Source organism: Dreissena polymorpha, chromosome 4 (assembly GCF_020536995.1).
Source record: "Dreissena polymorpha isolate Duluth1 chromosome 4, UMN_Dpol_1.0, whole genome shotgun sequence".
Classification (NCBI taxonomy): Eukaryota; Metazoa; Mollusca; class Bivalvia; order Myida; family Dreissenidae; genus Dreissena; species Dreissena polymorpha.
Genome location: NC_068358.1, coordinates 28466131 through 28486289, shown reverse-complemented (window position 1 = coordinate 28486289; position 20159 = coordinate 28466131). Strand labels below are relative to the sequence as shown.

At 35.2% G+C, this 20159-nt stretch overlaps 1 protein-coding gene and 1 long non-coding RNA gene across 3 annotated transcripts in view; both read right to left on the bottom strand.

Annotated features, from left to right (window-relative positions):
* Positions 1 to 20159, bottom strand: part of LOC127877776 (uncharacterized) — a 48404-nt gene that overhangs the window by 15233 nt on the left and 13012 nt on the right. For both annotated transcript variants that reach the window (XM_052424008.1, XM_052424007.1), the window contains 3 exons: positions 15134 to 15330; positions 3159 to 3392; positions 1006 to 1227 (listed from right to left, as the gene is read on the bottom strand). In XM_052424008.1, the coding sequence (XP_052279968.1) occupies positions 1006 to 1227; positions 3159 to 3392; positions 15134 to 15217 (540 nt within the window). In that variant the 5' untranslated portion in view covers positions 15218 to 15330. The remainder of the gene's footprint in view (positions 1 to 1005; positions 1228 to 3158; positions 3393 to 15133; positions 15331 to 20159) is intronic.
* LOC127877791 (uncharacterized) lies at positions 17966 to 18411 on the bottom strand. The gene is made up of 2 exons (XR_008048612.1): positions 18160 to 18411; positions 17966 to 17997 (listed from the first exon to the last, which is right to left on the bottom strand). It is a non-coding gene; the product is annotated as an uncharacterized LOC127877791 (long non-coding RNA).

Below are 20159 nucleotides of genomic sequence, written 5' to 3'. Positions count from 1 at the left end.
AAAGTGTGACCTTGACCTTGGAGATATCGACGTAATTATTTCGCGCGACACACCGTCCAATGATGGTGAACAAATGTGCCAAATGATTTTAAAATCTGACGATGAACGACATAGTTATGGCTCGGACAAGCTCATTTATGGCCATTTTTGACCTTTGAACTCAAAGTGTGACCTTGACCTTGGAGATATCGACGTAATTATTTCGCGCGACACACCGTCCAATGATGGTGAACAAATGTGCCAAATAATTTTAAAATCTGACAATGAACGACATAGTTATGGCCCGGACAAGCTTATTCCGCCAGCCCGCCAGCCCGCCAGCCAGCCAGCCAGCCCGCCAGCCAGCCCGCCCGCATTCGCCAATCTAATAACCAGTTTTTTCCTTCGGAAAACCTGGTTAAATATGCAAATGTAACATGTTTTTACAATATTTTTTATTTAATTATATTGTCTGATCAATATAGATTTAGAAATCATCTTTGTGAAATACTGTAAATCACAAAACTAAGGAAAGGTTTTTTAAGTGGCTCTGATGATCTATTTTCCATTTACCTGTAGACTGTGGTGATAAGTGAATTAAAAAGGAGTGATAGATCAACTCAACTAAAATTTTGCTATTTTAAGACAGAAATTGTTCTTGTCACAAAATGACTGAATTGACTACAGAAATACTAAAACAATATCAGTTAACATGAACATATGCTCATAAGATTGTGAGAACATTACAATCTTTCATTTATAATATATTATATTTCCTTATTTATGTTATTGTTTTAAACACAACACTTACAAATAATAGAGCTGTTAAGATGTATAAAGCCAATATAAGCAATGACTGTTATCATCACCACAACTTTAATTTTAAGACAATCTAAATTTATTGGTTCAGTATTCAACGTCAAGTCATATGCTTTCTAACCTGCTTAAAATTATGAAATTATTAATTATTTTAAATAATAACAACATCTCTAATTTTACGATATTGTTTGTCTCATATTAAATTACCGTAAAGGAGTCGTCATCTTGATAGTACACAACAACATTGACATATTTGACGCTGGTGCCAGGGTTACTGTTGCTGAAGTCTTCTACACTCTGTATTGTTTCCATGGCAACCATTGCAGTGGTGTACTTCAGAAGGCCCGTGCCCAGTGCGGGGATGGACAAGGATTCGAACCTGCTTTGATCTGCCATTTCTAGACACATGGTCACAGTGTTGTGAAGCATCTGAGAATAAAATAACATGGCCAACAGCTTAAAGATATATAGAAATCTTGTTAATCTTAATAAAAACTTGTTTTAAAAAAAAACAAGAGGCCCATGAGGGCCTGAATCGCTCTACTGGCTAGAATCAATAGGGCTCAAGCCCTCGATAGTATGAACAATCTGAGTAAGACCCAAAATGGGAAATTCATCGCATAAACAAGAAGAAACGTAAAATTTAAACTTCAAATGGCTCCTTTTCAACAATAAGTTGGACAAATTTTCTTCACTCTCAATGGGGTTCTGGCCCTTGATGATATAAAACATCCGTTGAAGATTCAAAAGGATAGAACTTTATATGTAAACAAACCAGAAATGTGTTTGTCAGAAACACTATGTCCCCTTCTGCGCTGCTTTGATTTTTTTTTTTTTTTTTTTTTTACCTTTGACCTTGAAGGATGACCTTGCTCTTGACCTTTCACCACTCAAAATGTGCAGCTCCATGAGATACACATGCATGCCAAATATGAAGGTGCTATCTTCAATATTGCAAAAGTTATGGCAAAATGTTAAAGATTTTCATTTTTTTTACCTTTGACCTTGAAAGATGACCTTGACCTTGACCTTTCACCACTCAAAATGTGCAGCTTAATGAAATACACATCATACCAAATATGAAGTTGCTATCTTCAATATTGTAAAAGTTATGGCAAAATGTTAAAGATCTTCATTTTTTTCTCAAATTCAAGGGGAGATAATTCTGGAATTATAACTCCGATATTGCTCATTTTCAATAGGGTTTTACTCATCATTCAGATAAAGACACTGTGCAAGTTGGGAAATGATTGGATGAAAACTGTGGACTTTATTGCGTAAACAAGCCTTATTTCACAATTTTGTCAAATTCAAGGGGAGATAATTCTGGTCTTTTTACTCTGATGTAACCCATTTTAAATAGGGTTCGAGTCCTCATTAATATCAACACACTGAATAAGTTTGAAAAGAATTGGATGAAAAATGTGGACTTTATCAGATAAACAAGAGAAAGTCTAACACACACACACACAGACAGACAGACGGACACCATGCCATCCCATAATCTTTTCTGACCTATGGCCAGTAGAGCTAAAAACAAACATCAAATTTAATTTAAACCTAATTATAGAATGCTTGATCAGAAAAATATAGTAACACATACAATCCCAATAAGTGGTGAAATAAGGTATCTTAGAAATAAGTAATAAAGTATCATTGTGATAGCTTATTTTCATGTGAACCTTTTTTGACAAGCAGAATCCTTATTTTACTCACAGTAACCTACACCCTATCCATACCTAGGCAGCCCAAAAAAGTATTTTATATTAGGAATCTTCCTATGTTTAATTAAACAATTTCTTTAAGAGACTTGTTCAGATATTGGCGTAATTACAATTTTCAAATATTAAAAAAAAGAACACTGTACACCAGGAAGTCAAATAACACTTAGGAGAATTAGACTCATATTGAAAGTGCAATTTCATTTAAGAGTAAATGTAATAATTAGAAAATAACAAAATTATAAAAGAGTAACAAACACAAAACAATTAAATAATTTTAAGTGCATCTGTTATTTTCGTTCTATTCTGCATTAAGTGGACAACTTAGATAAAGTATTAAATGCTAAATGAGAGGTATTAACCCAGATAGTTGTGTTGTTAAAGGAAACAAGAGGTCAGAGGTTCAAGCCCAGGTTAGATAACCTTTTCTTCTGTTTTCGTTAATTATATTTTTGTTTTAAAATGGAGCTCATTATTTCCCATGTTTACATTAATCAATATAAAGTATTTAATGACAAATTACAAACAATTCTTAAATTTATAACAAGTCCCTTTAATTTGTATACAAAACGTAATAAAAAGTGTAAAAACTAAGAAAAAACAGGTATTATTTTCTTCCCCTGAAGTATTTGTTCTCACCTTGTTATCATCTAACACCCCGGTCCCAGCCACGGGCAGGGCAACAAAGTACACTTTCTTGCAGGCTAGATTCCCAGAGCTTACAACAGCAACCTCCCCATAATCGATACCATCTGGGTACGAAGCCTTTACCTCATCTGCCATGCCGTCTCCAGCTGCCTCTAAAATGGTCCTCGAGGCGCGACCTTTACTGAGGTCAAGAGGCTTGTTGGCAGTACATACTATTACATCCACCTGAACATAATGACACCATTTTGTTAGCTGTACATACTATCAAAAGCACATGATCATAATTAAACAGTTGTTAACAGTTCATGCTATCACATCAACCTGCATAAAATAACGCAGTTGCTAGCTGAATATACCATCACATTCACCTGCACATAATGATACGATTGTTAAAGGTTCATACTATCACATCTACCTGAACATATAATGATACAGTTGTTATCATTACATACTATAACATCTATCTTATTATAATGATACAATTATTATCCGTACATACTATCACATCTTCTTGCATATAATGATACTGTTGTAAGCCGAACATACTATCAAATCCACCTGTACATAAGGATACAGTTGTGATCCATACATACTATCACATCCATCTGCACATAATGATCAAGTTGTTATCCATACATACTATCACATCCACTTGCACAGGAAACAGTTGTTAGTCGTATATACTATAATCACATCAACCTGCACATAATAATGCAGTTGTTAGTGATACATGCTAGCACAATCACAAGCATCTAATGACTCAGTTGTTAGCAGTTCATACTATAATATCAGTCTGCACATAATGACAGATTTGTAAGCCATACCTACTATCACATACACCTGAACATAATGATTAAGTTGAAAACCATAAATATTTTAACATCTACCTGCACATATTGAAGCAGTCATATACACCGTAATTTAATAATATATAGTTGTAAGCCCTACAAACTAAAACATCCACCTGTAAATAATGAAACAGGTGTAAGCTGTACATACTATCACATCCACCTTCACATGATACAGTTGTATATACTACAACATTCACCACAATATAATGATAAAGTTGTTAGCCATACATACTATCACATCTATATGTACATAATAATACAGGTGTTAGCAGTACATACTATCACATCCACCTGCACATAATAATAAAGGTGTTAGCTTGACATACTATCACATAAACCTGTGCATAATGATACAGTTGTTAGCTGTTGTTACTATCATATCTACCTGCCCATAATGACAGTTGTTAGGTGTACAAATTATCACAACTACCTGCACATAAAGATACAGTTGTTAGCAGTGAATAATAGCACATTCACCTGCAAATATTGATATAGTTGTTAGATCTATATACTATCTAATCTACCTGCACATAATTATAAAGCTGTAAGCCATACATACTATCACATCCACCTGCACATAATGATACAGTAGTTTGCAGTACATACTATCACATCAACCTGCACATAATGATACAGTTGTACGCAGTACATACTATCACATCCACCTGCACGTGATATAGTTGTTCGCAGTACATATTATCACATCCACCTGTACATAATGATACAGTTGTTCGCAGTACATACTATCACATCCACCTGCACATAATGATACAGTTGTTCGCAGTACATACTATCACATCCACCTGCACATAATGATACAGTTGTTCGCAGTACATACTATCACATCCACCAGCACATAGTGATACAGTTGTTCGCAATACATATTATCACATCCAGCTGCACATAATGATACAGTTGTTCGCAGTACATATTATCACATCCACACACATAATTATGATAAAGATGATACAGTTGATACTTGAGGAAATGAAGCCTCGGTTGACAGTATTTTTCCGAAAGTTGACAAACTTAATGTCACCCTGTCAGACATGTTATATTTATTGTATTATTCCGAAAAAACTATTCAGACGAACAATTTATATGAACCATGAACAATTTTAATATTCGATAATTGTATTTAATTTCAGCAATAAACAACCATTAATATTTTGATAACAATAATAAAAGTACACTGGTTAACACAGTCAATTTCTTATCACAGAAAATAACAAGAAACCGTCCGAGACGGTTGATGCTCCCCAAAGTTGTTTTTTTGTCACAATATTGCACTATATATTCAGATAAAAGGAAAAGTAGTTGGGGGGACAAGAATTGCACTACATATATGTACAGTTTATAGAAAATTTCAAAAGGCCATAACTCTGTGAAAAATCATCCAACCAGAACCGGCTGATAATATGCACATCTCCTCTTGGTAGTTAAGCTTCCCCTTAAGTTTAATTTTAAAATTAAACAAGACTTACCGTGAAGTTGAAGTTTAATTGTAATTTTATGAGTTAAATAGTAGAAGGAGGGAGTTAACTGAGATAGTACATCCGCTACGCATGCGCATCAGTATTCAAAGAGTTCTCAAATCTTTCTTGAACACAGAGTATATAAACTGCATTGAATCAAATATTCCACATATTTACCGTGAAGTTAAAGCTGGGTGGAAGGGTGGCAGTTAACTCCCTCCTTCTACTATTAACTCATAAAATTACAATTAAACTTCAACATCACGGTAAGTCTCGTTTAATTTTAAAATTTTATTTTGTTAATTAAAACCAATACGGTAGTTAACTGAGACTTCAAAGCTCCAAGAAAGATATGAGAACATTACCTGTTATGACCCAAGAACAGTCATTGCAAAGCCATCTTTGGTCTGAATAGGCTTCTTGTAAAACTTAGCAAAGGTCCCTGCATTTGACCATCCAGCAGTTTGTAAAATTTCATGAATTGGAACACACTTCTCATTTGCTTTGGATGTGGCCGCAGAACGAACACTGTGAGGTCCATAAACCTTTACATCTATCTCTGATCTTATCATCACAGTTTTAATCCATCTGGCGACAGTGTCCTTTGTAACTGCCTGATGGGGTTTAACATAACTTATCAGTAATTTTGCATTATTTTTGTCTCGAATCTGTCTAGTTCTTGCTAGATATTCTTTTAAGGCAAAATATATACACAAACGCCTATCTGGCGGGAAAGCTTTGAAAGATAAGCTTAAATATGTACAACCAGGTCTGCTTTGCTTAAGGAGACCTCCAATTTGAACAATGAACTCGGACTTCATCTTCTGAACATTTGTAACTAGTAACTTATGTACAGTATCAACACGTGCTGCATTGGTAAGAGCCATTAACATTACAATTTTCAAAGTCAAGTCCTTTAATGATATGTTCTTAACTGAACTTAATGTACGCAAATATGACAAAACAACATTTACATCCCAAATAGATGAATATCTTGATTTTGGTGGTTTTATATTGAAAACACCCTTCAGAAACCTGACCACCAATGGGTGAGAACCAGCTGTATGTGACTCAAACGAGATTCCCAAGGAGGATAAACTGCTCCTAGCCACATTGATTGAACTGTAACTGTGTCCTTTTTCATATAAGTCTGTCAGATACTCTATGACATTGTTTAAAGTAAGAGAAATTTCACTGATTTGCCATTTCTTACAGAAAGATAACCATTTTGATATGTATGATTTGAAGTCGTTTCTGGTTGATTGACGCCAAGAAGCAATGAGTATGCTGGTAGATTTTGGTGAAAGTCCTCGATTTCTGAATGAATTCCCGATACAAGACAGGCGACCATAGCCATCTTTCTCCACAGTGGATGTTCTAGACCTGTGAGTGGCATTGTTATCACAGTTTTTGCTTTCGTCAGAATGCGTGGTTGGTCAACAAGAATGCTCAATAGTCCTGGGAACCACGTCTGTGTCGGCCACATTGGCACAATTATGACTGCCCATGCGTTGTCCCTCTGGATCTTTCCAATGCAGCGACTGATCAGACTGAAAGGGGGAAAAATTTAACATTTTGAAAATTCACCCCAATCAAAAGAAAACGCATCAACATATTGTGCATTGGGATCAGGCTTAAATGAACAATACTTGTCCAACTTGTGATTAAATCTTGATGCAAACAAATCTATTGTAGGTTTACCCCACAATGTCCAAATGTTCTGAAAAACTTGATTACTCATTTCCCATTCTAATTTGTCATTAAATTCTCGTGACGGCCTATCAGCTTCATTCAATTTCCCTGGTATATGTGCTATGGATAACCATATTCCGTGAAGGATACAAAAATTCCATACATCTTTTGCAACAATATCGCATACAAAGGACTTGCATCCACCCATATTTGTTACATAACACACTGCAGTTGATGACTCGGACAGTATTTTAACCATGATGCAAATGTTGAACACTGTTTTTCAGCGTCTTGAGAGAAAAACATTAATATGAGAATTCAATTCCTCTCTTGACCATCGACCACCACCTGTTTGATTATTAAAACTATATCCCCAACCTTGAGTGCTAGAATCAGTCTGAATAACAACATCGGGGTTACCTTTATCTATCTTTCTGCATTCAGACAAAATATGCGTTTCCCACCATTTGAGATCTAGTTTCATGCAAGAACTTATATGCATATTAGCGTCATACTTCTTTTTAGTGACTTAATTTTTTCTCTCTCAAGGTTACGATAATGCAACTTCCCATATTCAGTGCCAGAAAAAGAGGAAACCATTAAGCCAATCACTTTAGCAACCTCTCGAATTAATGTTTAACTCAGTTTTAACAATCTTGTACATTCTGCTTTTATAAAATCTTTTTTGTCCTCTGGCAAATACACAATCATTCTCTCTGAATCAATAACATGACCCAAAAAGGTTATAATTTTTAAAGGTATCATTACAGATTTCTCATGGTTTATCATAAAACCTAGCTTTGTCATTAATTCGACAGTATCTTTTATGTTATCTAAGCATTGCTGTTTTGTTTTCCCTGCAAGCAAACTATCATCTATAAACCCAGAGGAAATATTTCCTGCATTACGTAGAGTGGCATACACTGGCTTCATAATTTTTGTAAACCACAGAGGTCTGTGTGAAATTCCATTTTGACAACCACAAAATTGATAAGTGTTATTTCTCCATTGAAACCTTAAATATAACTGATGTTCCTCAGCCATTAAAATTGAATAATATGCATGACGTATGTCAACGGATGCCATGTACATATCTTTGGTTATCAAAGTGAGAGTGTTTTCAAAAGTGTCCATCTTAAAATGACGATAAGGAATGACTGCATTCAAATCTTTAAGATTGAGTATTAATCTATACTCATTGTTTTTCTTAAATCTGGGAAATATTGGGGACAAAAATTGTTTTTGATCAAAATCCACAAGCCTTATTACATCTTGACTCAGGAGTTTTTGTATTTCTGCATCAATTATCAAAGACTCCTGATCATTATATTTCCAATTTTGCAAATAAGGTCGACATGGTTTGAGATTGTCTACAAATCAATATGACAATTTTCTATTATATCCAATACTTTTTTATCTGATGTTAAGTTTTGCCATTCTGAAACAAAATTGGCTAATCCACCAGCTAAAAAAATTTCACTTGCCTCGTTTAAGTTCTGTATTTGACCCCTCCTCTCCCAGGCAGGATTTTTGGATCCTGTCCATACTTGAATGGCCCTTGTGAAGGGTAGGCGTAAGCCAAAGGACTCTGTCCACGTGCTCTCATTTGCCCTTAGCCTCTATTCCGGCATCGTAATCTAGGTCTACCCCTGTACATGTAATTGCCTCGTCCATACTTTCCAGACATTTTAAAACCGATCTTAGCCGAGTACTCGATTTCTCTAGCTGTTTTGGAAATGTCATCACCAAAAAGCTCCTTTGTAACTGGAAGGGAGTGTGTACACAAATGAGAATACTCTCGTTTTAGTTCTGGGCGCAACATATCTCGCCTCCTCATATTCACCTGGTAGTCTGCATGCCCCATGAGAGCCAACGCATCATTGCAACTGTCCAAAATTTGTTTTTCCCTTTCTGTTTCAGACTTATCCTGTTCATTGGCCACTAACATGGTCTTAGTTTTTGTCAAAAATATGCCTGCCTTCACTAAAGATGTTGCAATTTGTTGCATTTTCTTGTCATTGCTCCTAGTCTGTGGAAACATGACATCCCACACTAGTTTATTCATTTTGGCAACCATCAAGCCATCACAATTGCCTGGACGTGGGCAATTTTCATCCTTTACTGTTTTTTCATACAGTTCCTCGTGCATTCCTTTTCTGAATAAATCAGTGACGTCAAATATTCGTCAATGCCGTTACCACAGACATCAGTGGGTTTAAATTTCTTTGCCAAACTGGCGAAATTACTGGACTTTTCACTTTCTTCCGGCTCTAAACTTCGTTTACGAGACGACCCCGCCTCGTCAAAATTGTCAATTTCTTTGTTGTCAAAATAATTACCACAATCGTACTCATAACTGCAATTTTCAATGGCTTCAATTCTATTTAAGAGAGCCGTTTGGGACTGTTGAATGTTTTTCAAACACTCCATAATAATGTTATTATTTAGATCATTGTTTGTGTTAGACGGTGTGTTAGACGGTGTGTCCAACACAGTCGATGTTTTCTTAGCCGGAGCTTTCCCCTCAAAAACTTTTCTCTATGGTTCTCCGCGTGGTTCTCCACGAGAACTACTACTCATGGTTTCGTCGGCCATATTGGCAACAACCAATGTTTGCACCACGTGCAAACTAATTTTGGGGTTTCCGCGGCGCAACTACGTTGTCACCTTCGAATAATATCAATAAATGTCTAATAATTTTTTTATTTAAAAAACAACAATGAATTATTACAAATTATATCGACAAATTACACGATTTTATGAAACCACGTTTGATATCAGTTTACTTTGCGAAAAGCGGAAGCACACTGATGCATATGAGTAGCGGATGTACTATCTCAGTTAACTACCGTATTCGTTCTAATTAACGAAATAAAATTGAATTCCGGTCATTAATTGCTGAGAAATAGCCCGGACAAAAATTGTGCACGGACGGACGGACACACACACACGAACAGACGAAGCGGCGACTATATGCTCCCCCCAAAAATTTTGGGGGAGCATAAAAATTCAATAGTTAAACAGTATTGAGTATGTCTCTTAAAGTGTTTTCTATGTCTATCAGAAAGATAGTATTAACTTCAAACAATTTTCTTCAATGTTATTATTTCAAACGTCGATTATTTCAATTCTAACACGATTTCATCAATAAATAATCCGCAATTTAAAGATTATAAATAAGAATTATATAAACCGAACGTCCTCCACTTTACAGCAAAAACGTGACGTCACCACAACAATGAAAATCAAATGACGTTGTCTTCATTCATAAACAGTGGGCAGACAATCAAAGTGACGTCATTCTGCACATGATTGCTAAGGTAGCGGGCGACAGTATTTTTTGGACAGTAAATTTTTTCCCGCTGGGTCTGACTGTATTTCTATGTCACGATGGCCTATGGGAGTTAAGCATTGTGAATAAAAGTGAGGTATAACAAGACTATTGCCAAGCAATAAAAGTACCCTACCGGCTCCACCATTGTTAGAAATTCCACCAGTGTCAGAATATTTTTTTTATTTGTTGCCATAGCAACCAGAATTTTTGACGTAGGAACAAAATGAAATGACGTGCATAATGTCAATATTGCTATCTATCCATGTTTCAAGTTTCATGAAAAAATATTAAGAACTTTTAATTATCGCAGGATCCAGAAAAACACCATTTCAGCAGTATTTCTAGTCTATTTGTTGCCGTAGCAACCATAATTTTAGACAGAGGAACAAAATGAAATGACATGCATAATGTCCATATTGCCATCTATCCATGTTCCAAGTTTCATGAAAAAAATATTTAAAACTTTTAAAGTTATCGCAGGATCCAGAAAACCACCATTTTCAGCATTATTTGTAGTCTATTTGTTGCCATAGCAACCAGAATTATTAACATAGGAACAAAATTAAATTACGTGCATAATGTCCATATTGCCATCTATCCATATTTCAAGTTTCGTGAAAAAATATTCAGAGCTTTTAAAGTTATCGCAGGATCCAGAAAAAAACACCATTTTCAGCAGTATTTAGTCTATTTGTGGCCATAGCAACCAGAAATTTTGACGGAGGAACAAAATGAAATGACGCGCATAATGTCCATATTGCCATCTATCCATGTTTCAAGTTTCATGAAAAATTATCAGAACTTTTAAAGTTATCGCAGGATCCAGAAAAAAAACACCATTTTCAGCAGTATTTATAGTCTATTTGTTGCCATAGCAACCACAATTTTTACGTAGGAACAAAATGAAATTATGTGCATAATGTCAATATTGCCATCTATCCATGTTCCAAGTTTCATGAAAAAATATTAAGAACTTTTAAAGTTATCGCAGGATCCAGAAAAACACCATTTCAGCAGTATTTCTAGTCTATTTGTTGCCGTAGCAACCATAATTTTAGATGTAGGAACAAAATGAAATGACGTGCATAATGTCCATATTGCCATCTATCCATGTTCCAAGTTTCATGAAAAAATATTCAGAACTTTTAAAGTTATCGCAGGATCCAGAAAACCACCATTTTCAGCATTATTTGTAGTCTATTTGTTGCCATAGCAACCAGAATTGTTGACATAGGAACAAAATTAAATGACGTGCATAATGTCCATATTGCAACCAGAACCAGCAACCATTTTCAGCAGTATTTATAGTCTATTTGTTGCCATAGCAACCACAATTTTTGACGTAGGAACAAAATGAAATGATGTGCATAATGTCCATATTCCCATCTATCCATATTCCAAGTTTCATGAAAAAATATTTAGGCCACGACTTTTATATTTCTTGGTTTACAAAACCGCCGACCCTAATTTTTGGAAAATGGGAAAAAAAATAAAATCGGAAAATCGTCTTTTTTTTATATATTTTATTCCCGACCGCACTGAAAAACGAGCGAACCGAGAAAAAAACGATCCGGTTTGAGTACTGTTGCGAATAAAATCAAGTAAGTACAATCAACGATTGGTTCACATATATTGCAGAGATCGGGATATTTTCAATGTGACACAGTATGTACCAGTCCTTTTATGGGCACTTCTCAAAATTTATTTATTTACAGACAATAGGAAAATTAGCGTCAGTAAAATGTCGACCGCATCATAATTTATTTCCGAGTCTGTGACGCAACTATATTGTTTAACATGTTTATTATATAAAACAAACCCGATATTCTAGTAGATAAAAAAAAGTATTACCGTGCAATTTGATAATTAGTATAAATAATCCAATAAAACACTGCCATTATTTACAATATATGTGTTTAGGAATTTTGTTAACACGTCCGCCATAGTTTAAAGGAACTGTACAGAAAGTTTGGAAATCGGAACAAATCGGTATATCTCGGAAAATCATTGATAAATGTATTTGTCGTTTTAATGCTTAGGGCCGAGTAATTTCGGCAAATCGGAACTCAACTTGCGTAAAATACTAGCTCAATTAACCGTTAAACTCCGCCTCCGTTCTCTGCAAAAGATTCGAAGGCGGAGCTATGCACGTGCTATTATTAAATTGGAGCATTGCAACTGAGAAACAAACGCACGATTGGTTCGGCATGTTGATTGCTAGACAAAGGAAGCCAATTTTGTCGGCGCGAAATTTGTCGCTTTATTGCTTGAGAAAGCAAGCGGCTTTCCTTTGATGACGTCAAACTGTCAATTCACACAGACTGCACATTTTCGGAAGACTTTAACTGGCTCCTTGTTTACAATTCCAGTCAAAACACTTGCTAACATTAAACTTCGGATTAAATTATCAAAATAAAGCAAAAGCCAAGTTGACAAATATGATTGTATTAATTCGCGTCAGTTCAAATAAGACGTTTTGCGTTGTAAATCAACGAGTTTTCATGACAACAACAACTTTAACAAACATTACCGCGACGACGCGGGGATCGATCTACCTCGATTTTTTGCATGGGCGATGTCATAAATCGAATAAGAGCAAACACATACTTTGTGTATGAGTAGTTTATCTTATATGAGATTTATGCAACGGGCATCGCATTGCGTAATGGTGCGCATCGAATTACGGAAATTAAGCGCAGTTTTTCGTTTTAATGGGAGAAGAACGCATGTCATTTAATGGAGTGTTTAAAATATCCTGATGTTACAAAAGGTGCTTTTAGGTGACTCATTTCATTTGAAGATATAGATGTCTTTCATTGCATATTTTGATTTTTCGTCTCTGTGTTAAGGTTATAAAAGATATGATGTCTTTGTTCTGATGTTATTAGTAATAACTTAATTTTCCAATGATGTTTTTTTTTTTTTTTTTTTCGACCGCCCGATGGACCATTTTCAAAATAATTTTTGTAAACCAATAAAAAAAAAAGTCGTGGCCTTAGAACTTTTAGAGTTATCGCAGGATCCAGAAAAGTGTGACAGACTGATGGACGGACGGACGGATAGAAAACCAGAAGTCCACTCCGGTGAAACCCGTAGGGGACTTATAATACATACTATCACATCCACCTGCACACTATGATACAGTTGTTAGCAGTACATACTATTACATCCACCCAGTGCTCCAGCTAGGATTTGAAAAGGGCAGGGGGGGGGCTTTTTTGTCAAAAGGGCACTTTCGAGCACGCGGGCGTTTCTGGAATGCTTCCTCTTGCATGTTAATTTATATGTTATTCATAATTGTTAGAATATATTATTCCCATTATTATTAAACAATTTAAATATAATGTCTACAATGAGGAATAAATTTATTACAATGTATTGTAATAAGAGATTTATTAATCATCATATGTAAAAAATAAAAAAAATAAAAAAAATTAAGGCAGGGGGGGGGCCCTAGGAAGGGCAGGGCATAGGTTCAGGAGGGCAGGGCGGGGCACCCTTCAATCTAGGCCTAGCTGGAGCACTGTCCACCTGCACACTATGATACAGTTGCTAGCAGTACATACTATCACATCCACCTGCACAAAATAATACAGTTGCTAGCAGTACATACTATCACATCTACCTGCACATAATTATACAGTTTAAAGCAGTAAATACTATTACATCAACCTGCTCATAACGATAAGTTTTTCTTTTTTATTTATTCTAGCTTTAATAATTAAAAAAAACTTTTAACCTTTGCCAAGTTTTTGTTGGTTGCCTCTCCTACATTTGTGCAGTGTTGCACTTTTTGGTAATTGGTTTGTTGCCATAAATAAAAGACCAAATGTTTTAGTAAGTTTTTTCTTTTGCTTGTGCACCTGAAGTTTCACTTTTTTACATTTGACATTATTGAGATTTAGAATCCTGTAATTAAAAAAACAAGCAAATTTGATGAAATGATATCCCCCGCCAATATGCTTCTGGACACAAAAATGTTATATTTGACACTCAAAAAAGCATTTTTTCAAGATACAAAGGGCCATAACTCTCTTATTAACAGATTGTGTACAATGCCATTTGGCATGCATCATCCCCTTATCCATATATATACTCATACCAAGTTTCAATGAAATCCGCCAAAGCACTTCCAAGATATGGCTCCGGACGGACAGAAAGATGGACTGACAACGCCAAAACAATATCCCTCTGCCCATGGCGGGGGATAACAACATTATGTTGTTTTGTATTTGCAGCTAGACTGCATCCTGGTGAACTGTTTAATGTTTTCCAAGTTCGGAAAAATTGTGGCTTATTGCAAGTGTGTGAAGTGTTGTCCCACTGTACAGTCTAATCAGGGACAACACATTCCGACTCAACTGGATTTGTGCAAAGAAGAGACTTCCTTTACAAAACAAGTAGAAAGTGTCATCCCTGATTAGCAAGTGCTAACAGGCTTATCGGGAACAAAACTTTACATAACTGCATTAAGACTCGTTTTCACAGTGAGAGACTCATTTATAAAAGAATTCTTATAAAAATGTTGTTCATGAAATGAAGTTAATATTTCAAAGAAAAACAAATCATCTATTGCATCAACATAAGGAATACAGTAACCATAGCAGTAAATACCTTTTCCTGTGTAAGATCTCCCTTGATTACACAGACATTAATGCGACCTTTCCCCAAGGTCAGTTTCTTGCGATCAGAAAACATCTTATTTTTATGACGATGACGTTTCTTGGTGGGTGGAGTTCTTTCTGGTTCTTCAAAAGCAGCTGCAAAATAGTTCCGAGTTGGTGGAATCTCCGCTCGTAAATCTGGTACAGCTGCAAAATAGGGGAAAACAGTAATGCATTGGCACCTTAATAAATTACAGGAACTACCCAGTTAGCACAGGCTAATCAGGGATGACACTTTCAGCCTCAACTTGATTTTCGGTAAGGAGGGACTTCCTTGAAACTAAAAATACCATAAAAGCGGAAAGTGTCATCCCTGATTAACCTGTGCGGACTGCACAGGCTAATCTGGGACAACACTTTACGCACATGCATTATGCCCAGTTTTCTCAGAACAAGACACATTTATTTAAAGCATCAAATGAGTCTGAACTATAATGGTCCAGATGGCCAAGTTATTAAGGTAAAATCGTAAGACAATTATTCCAGGCCCAAATGGGAACACATTTTTCTCCTTCTTTCTATAGTAAATTTTATTCTTGTTATTATAAATAAGTTCTACATTTTCAATGTTTAAAGGGACCTTTTTACAGATTTTGGCATGTATTGAAGTTTGTCATTAAATTTATATTGATTAATGTAAACATTGGATCTAAAAAGCTCCTGTAAAAACAAGAATAAAATTAAAGAAAGAAAAAAAAAGTAACCCTAAACTGGGCTGAAACCACTTACCCCTTGAGTAAAAGTCTTACGCTTAGACCACTTGACCATATCCATGCTCATACAATGCATGATGTTTTTTATAATTTATATAGGCAATCCTCGTAGTGTCACAAAATATTACGACAACAACAGAACTCTGCAAATTATTCAATCATTTCGCTGCAATGCTTTATAATTTTCAGGTTTTTTAATTGTCAAAAAATGCATATAAAGGATATCAAATTTAGAGCATGGTAATTGATCAGTATGACTGTTTCCTCATAAATATCATATAAACTACAACAAAAATTTGCGAATAAGAAACAATTTTTTTTTTGTTAATTTACCAAAATGTGAAATTGTTAAATGTTAAGATATAAGTCATTAAAAAAATTGCCCCAATCTGTGATAAAGTCCCATGTAAAAGAAACATCAATTACAGACCAAAAAAGTTTCTCGAAAATATTATACACGCCAAAAAAGGTATTCTTCTTTTAAGTCCAGACAAATCAATTACTGTAATTGCTGTACTCCAAATTGTTAATTTAAACCTATTTATTTTAGCTCGATTGCATCGAAAGCTTATATAAACACTCTCGAGTCTGTTTCCTGGGCCTAGAACCAGTACTTGGTGTCTTTGGGGAAGATCTAAAGAACTCTCCCACTGTGGGGATCGAACCCGTGACCTTCCGGTCGCTAGGCGGACACCATATCCATTACACCACAGTGACCTCCAAATTGTTGGACACTTGATAATAACTTATGTTTTTCATGTTCAAAAATTTAGACACACATATTCCCAAAGGTCAGGGTTGTTAGAGTCATCCAGAAATTACCTCTTGGATTGACAATTGGATATACAAGTGTACGTCAGTTGCCAAAATCATAGCCTGTATTTGTTAAAACCTTGTGTAAAGTTATAATTACATAAAGACATGTTTAGAATGAATTAAAAAAAAACATGTTATTCTACAGAAAGATACCATAGGGTTCAACTTTGACCAACGAGTACATGCACTTAATATACTGTACAATGAACATTTCATTATGAAACTTCAAGCAATATGTACTGTGATTCCGGTAATTATGGTTTTGTTGTTTGTTCTGGAATCATTGTCTTTAACACCTGCAAATGTAATTAGAGCATATTTGTTAAAATTCATATTTTTAGCAAGGGCAGATGGTTTAAAAAATATAACTTAAATATGCCAAATAGGCATTAAATAAAGAACATTTTCAAAAGCAATCAGATTCTCATTATTGGCACTAATTGAGAGCAAACAATTGTTCCAAAGTAAAACAAAGCAAATACTGTAACAAGAGGGCCTGAAAGGCCCAAAGTCGCTCACCTGAAATAACAAGATATTATTGGGACAAATCTTCTGACCAAGTTTCATGAAGATCGGAAAATAAATGTGGCCTCCAGAGTGTTAACAAGGTTTTACTATAGCCATATAAGCAAAAATGCCCCGCCCCCTGGCAGCCATGTTTTTCAACCAACCGGCCTCATTTTTTAACTCGTCCAAGATATTATTGGGTGAATCTTCTCACCAAGTTTCATGAAGATTGGACAGTAAATGTGGCCTCTAGAGTGTTAACAAGATTTTACAAAAGCCATATAAGGAAAAATGCCCCGCCCCTTGGAAGCCATGTTTTTCAAGCAAACATAATTATTTTTAAACTCATCTAAGATATCATTGTGACCAATCTTCTGACCAAATTTCATGAAGATAAATATGGTCTTTAGAGTGTAAACAAGGTTTTACTAAAGCCATATAGCCATATAAGAAACAAGGGACAAAATTGTCACAAAACCAGGTTTTCATTGTGAAAAAAAAATCTGATAAAGGGAGAAAACTCAAACTGAACTTTTGAAATGACCAAAAAAAATTAACCCCCTTTGTAAGTTTTTTTTTTTTTTTTAAATCTATTTTTAGTCGTGGCGACCTTGACATTGGAGATATTGACGTGATTCTTTCGTGGGACACACCGTCCCATGATGGTGAACAAATGTGCCAAATGATTTTAAAATCTCACAATGAATGACATAGTTATGGCCAGGACAAGCTCATTTATGGCCATTTTTGACCTTTGAACTCAAAGTGTGACCTTGACCTTGGAGATATCGACGTAATTATTTCGCGCGACACACCGTCCAATGATGGTGAACAAATGTGCCAAATGATTTTAAAATCTGACAATGAACGACATAGTTATGGCTCGGACAAGCTCATTTATGGCCATTTTTGACCTTTGAACTCAAAGTGTGACCTTAACCTTGGAGATATCTACGTAATTATTTCGCGCGACACACCGTCCAATGATGGTGAACAAATGTGCCAAATGATTTTAAAATCTGACAATGAACGACATAGTTATGGCCCGGACAAGCTTATTCCGCCAGCCCGCCAGCCAGCCAGCCAGCCCGCCAGCCAGCCAGCCAGCCAGCCAGCCAGCCAGCCAGCCCGCCCGCATTCGCCAATCTAATAACCAGTTTTTTCCTTCGGAAAACCTGGTTAAAAATGCCCCGCCCCCTGGTGGCCATGTTTTGAAAGCAACCAAAACCATTTTCGAACTCATCCAAGATATCATTGGGACAAATGTTCTGACCTAGTTTCATGAAGATCGGAAAATAAATGTGGCCTCTAGAGTGTTAACAAGGTTTTACTATAGCCATATAAGGAAAAATGCCCCGCCCCCTGGCGCCCATGTTTTTCAACCAACTGGCATCATTTTCGAACTAGTCCAAGATATTATTGGGATGAATCTTCTGACCAAGTTTCATGAAGATCAGACAATAAATGTGGCCTCTAGAGTGTTAACAAGATTTTACTATAGCCATTTAAGGAAAAATGCCACGCCCCATGGCAGCCATGTTTTTCAAGCACACGTAACCATTTTCAAACTCATCCTAGATATCATTGAGACCAATCTTCTGACAAAATTTCATGAAGATTGGACAATAAATGTGGCCTCTAGAGAGTTAACAAGGCAAATGTTGACCCCGCACAACGCACGACGCATGACGCACGACGGACAAAAGGCGATCACAAAAGCTCACCATGAGTCAGTCTCTATTATAAAAGGGTTAACTGGGTAAATGTTTTTTTTTTCCTAATGTATTGATTAACATGGCATAAACATTTCTCCAATTGGATTTAATATAGACGCACTTACATAAACATATTATATTTCACAACCAATACATTTCATACCCATTGAATTAAGATTCCTGTATACTATAATTATTCTAACAGCAGACTAACAATATTTCCCATGTTTTAAAGTTGATGAGTATAAATATTACAAATCTGAAAACGTCAAGCAAAAGACACCTGTAATGTTTATTAGTAACCAAATCAACATAAAGTTGCGCATTGGCCATGTTTTATGATCCAGAAATTTGAAATAAGTGAAGTTGATTTGGTTTGTTGTCAGGCTTCCGAGTTTGGGTATCAAACTATCAACAGCTATTATTTATATCACATGTATTTATTATTTATAACGCATGAATGTAGATTAATGAATGTTGGTAATTTCCAACCTTTAAGATAACATATAATTATATGAAATGACAGAGGGGTTTTCTGTTAAATTTTTTAAAATAAATCTTGTAATTATGTGTGACAAATATAATTATTGTTTCATAGTTTCATCATAGTTAATCTAAATAAGGCCTAATTATAATCTTTTTTATACTTAATACTTAAATTATGTTTATAATGCATGCATGTTTGTCCATTACCTATGAAGTGTGAGTCGTGAGCCCACCTATAATTTACCCTTCTTGCCCCTCACCTACATGAAGGGTGTATTGGATTTTTTGAATATATAGGACGATTGCGAGGACTGCGCAAATAGACACTGATAAAAGAAGATATTGTTATAAAACTGTCCGATAATTTAAAGTGATAATTAATAGGGGAAAATCTGGGATTGAACAGCACTCGTTTGTTTTATTATTTTGTGGTCACCTCCTAAAAATATTTGAATTTATAGTGTAAAATTGATTTTGTTTAATTGACAGTGCTTAAAAATAATTGTTTTATTTATCTCATTCTTTATCATAATTTCAATTTATTTAAACTGATAAAAACTTAATTAATAGCAGCTTTTGATAGTATGTCAGATCTTTGTTTTATGTTTGATTTAATATAGTTTTTAAACCATTTTACTGCAGAAATAACAGATGTAATGATAAACAAGAAATACAGACAGTGGTGTTTTTTGTTCTGATTTATAGTTAAAATTTACAATTTCATGTTATTCTGAAGTAA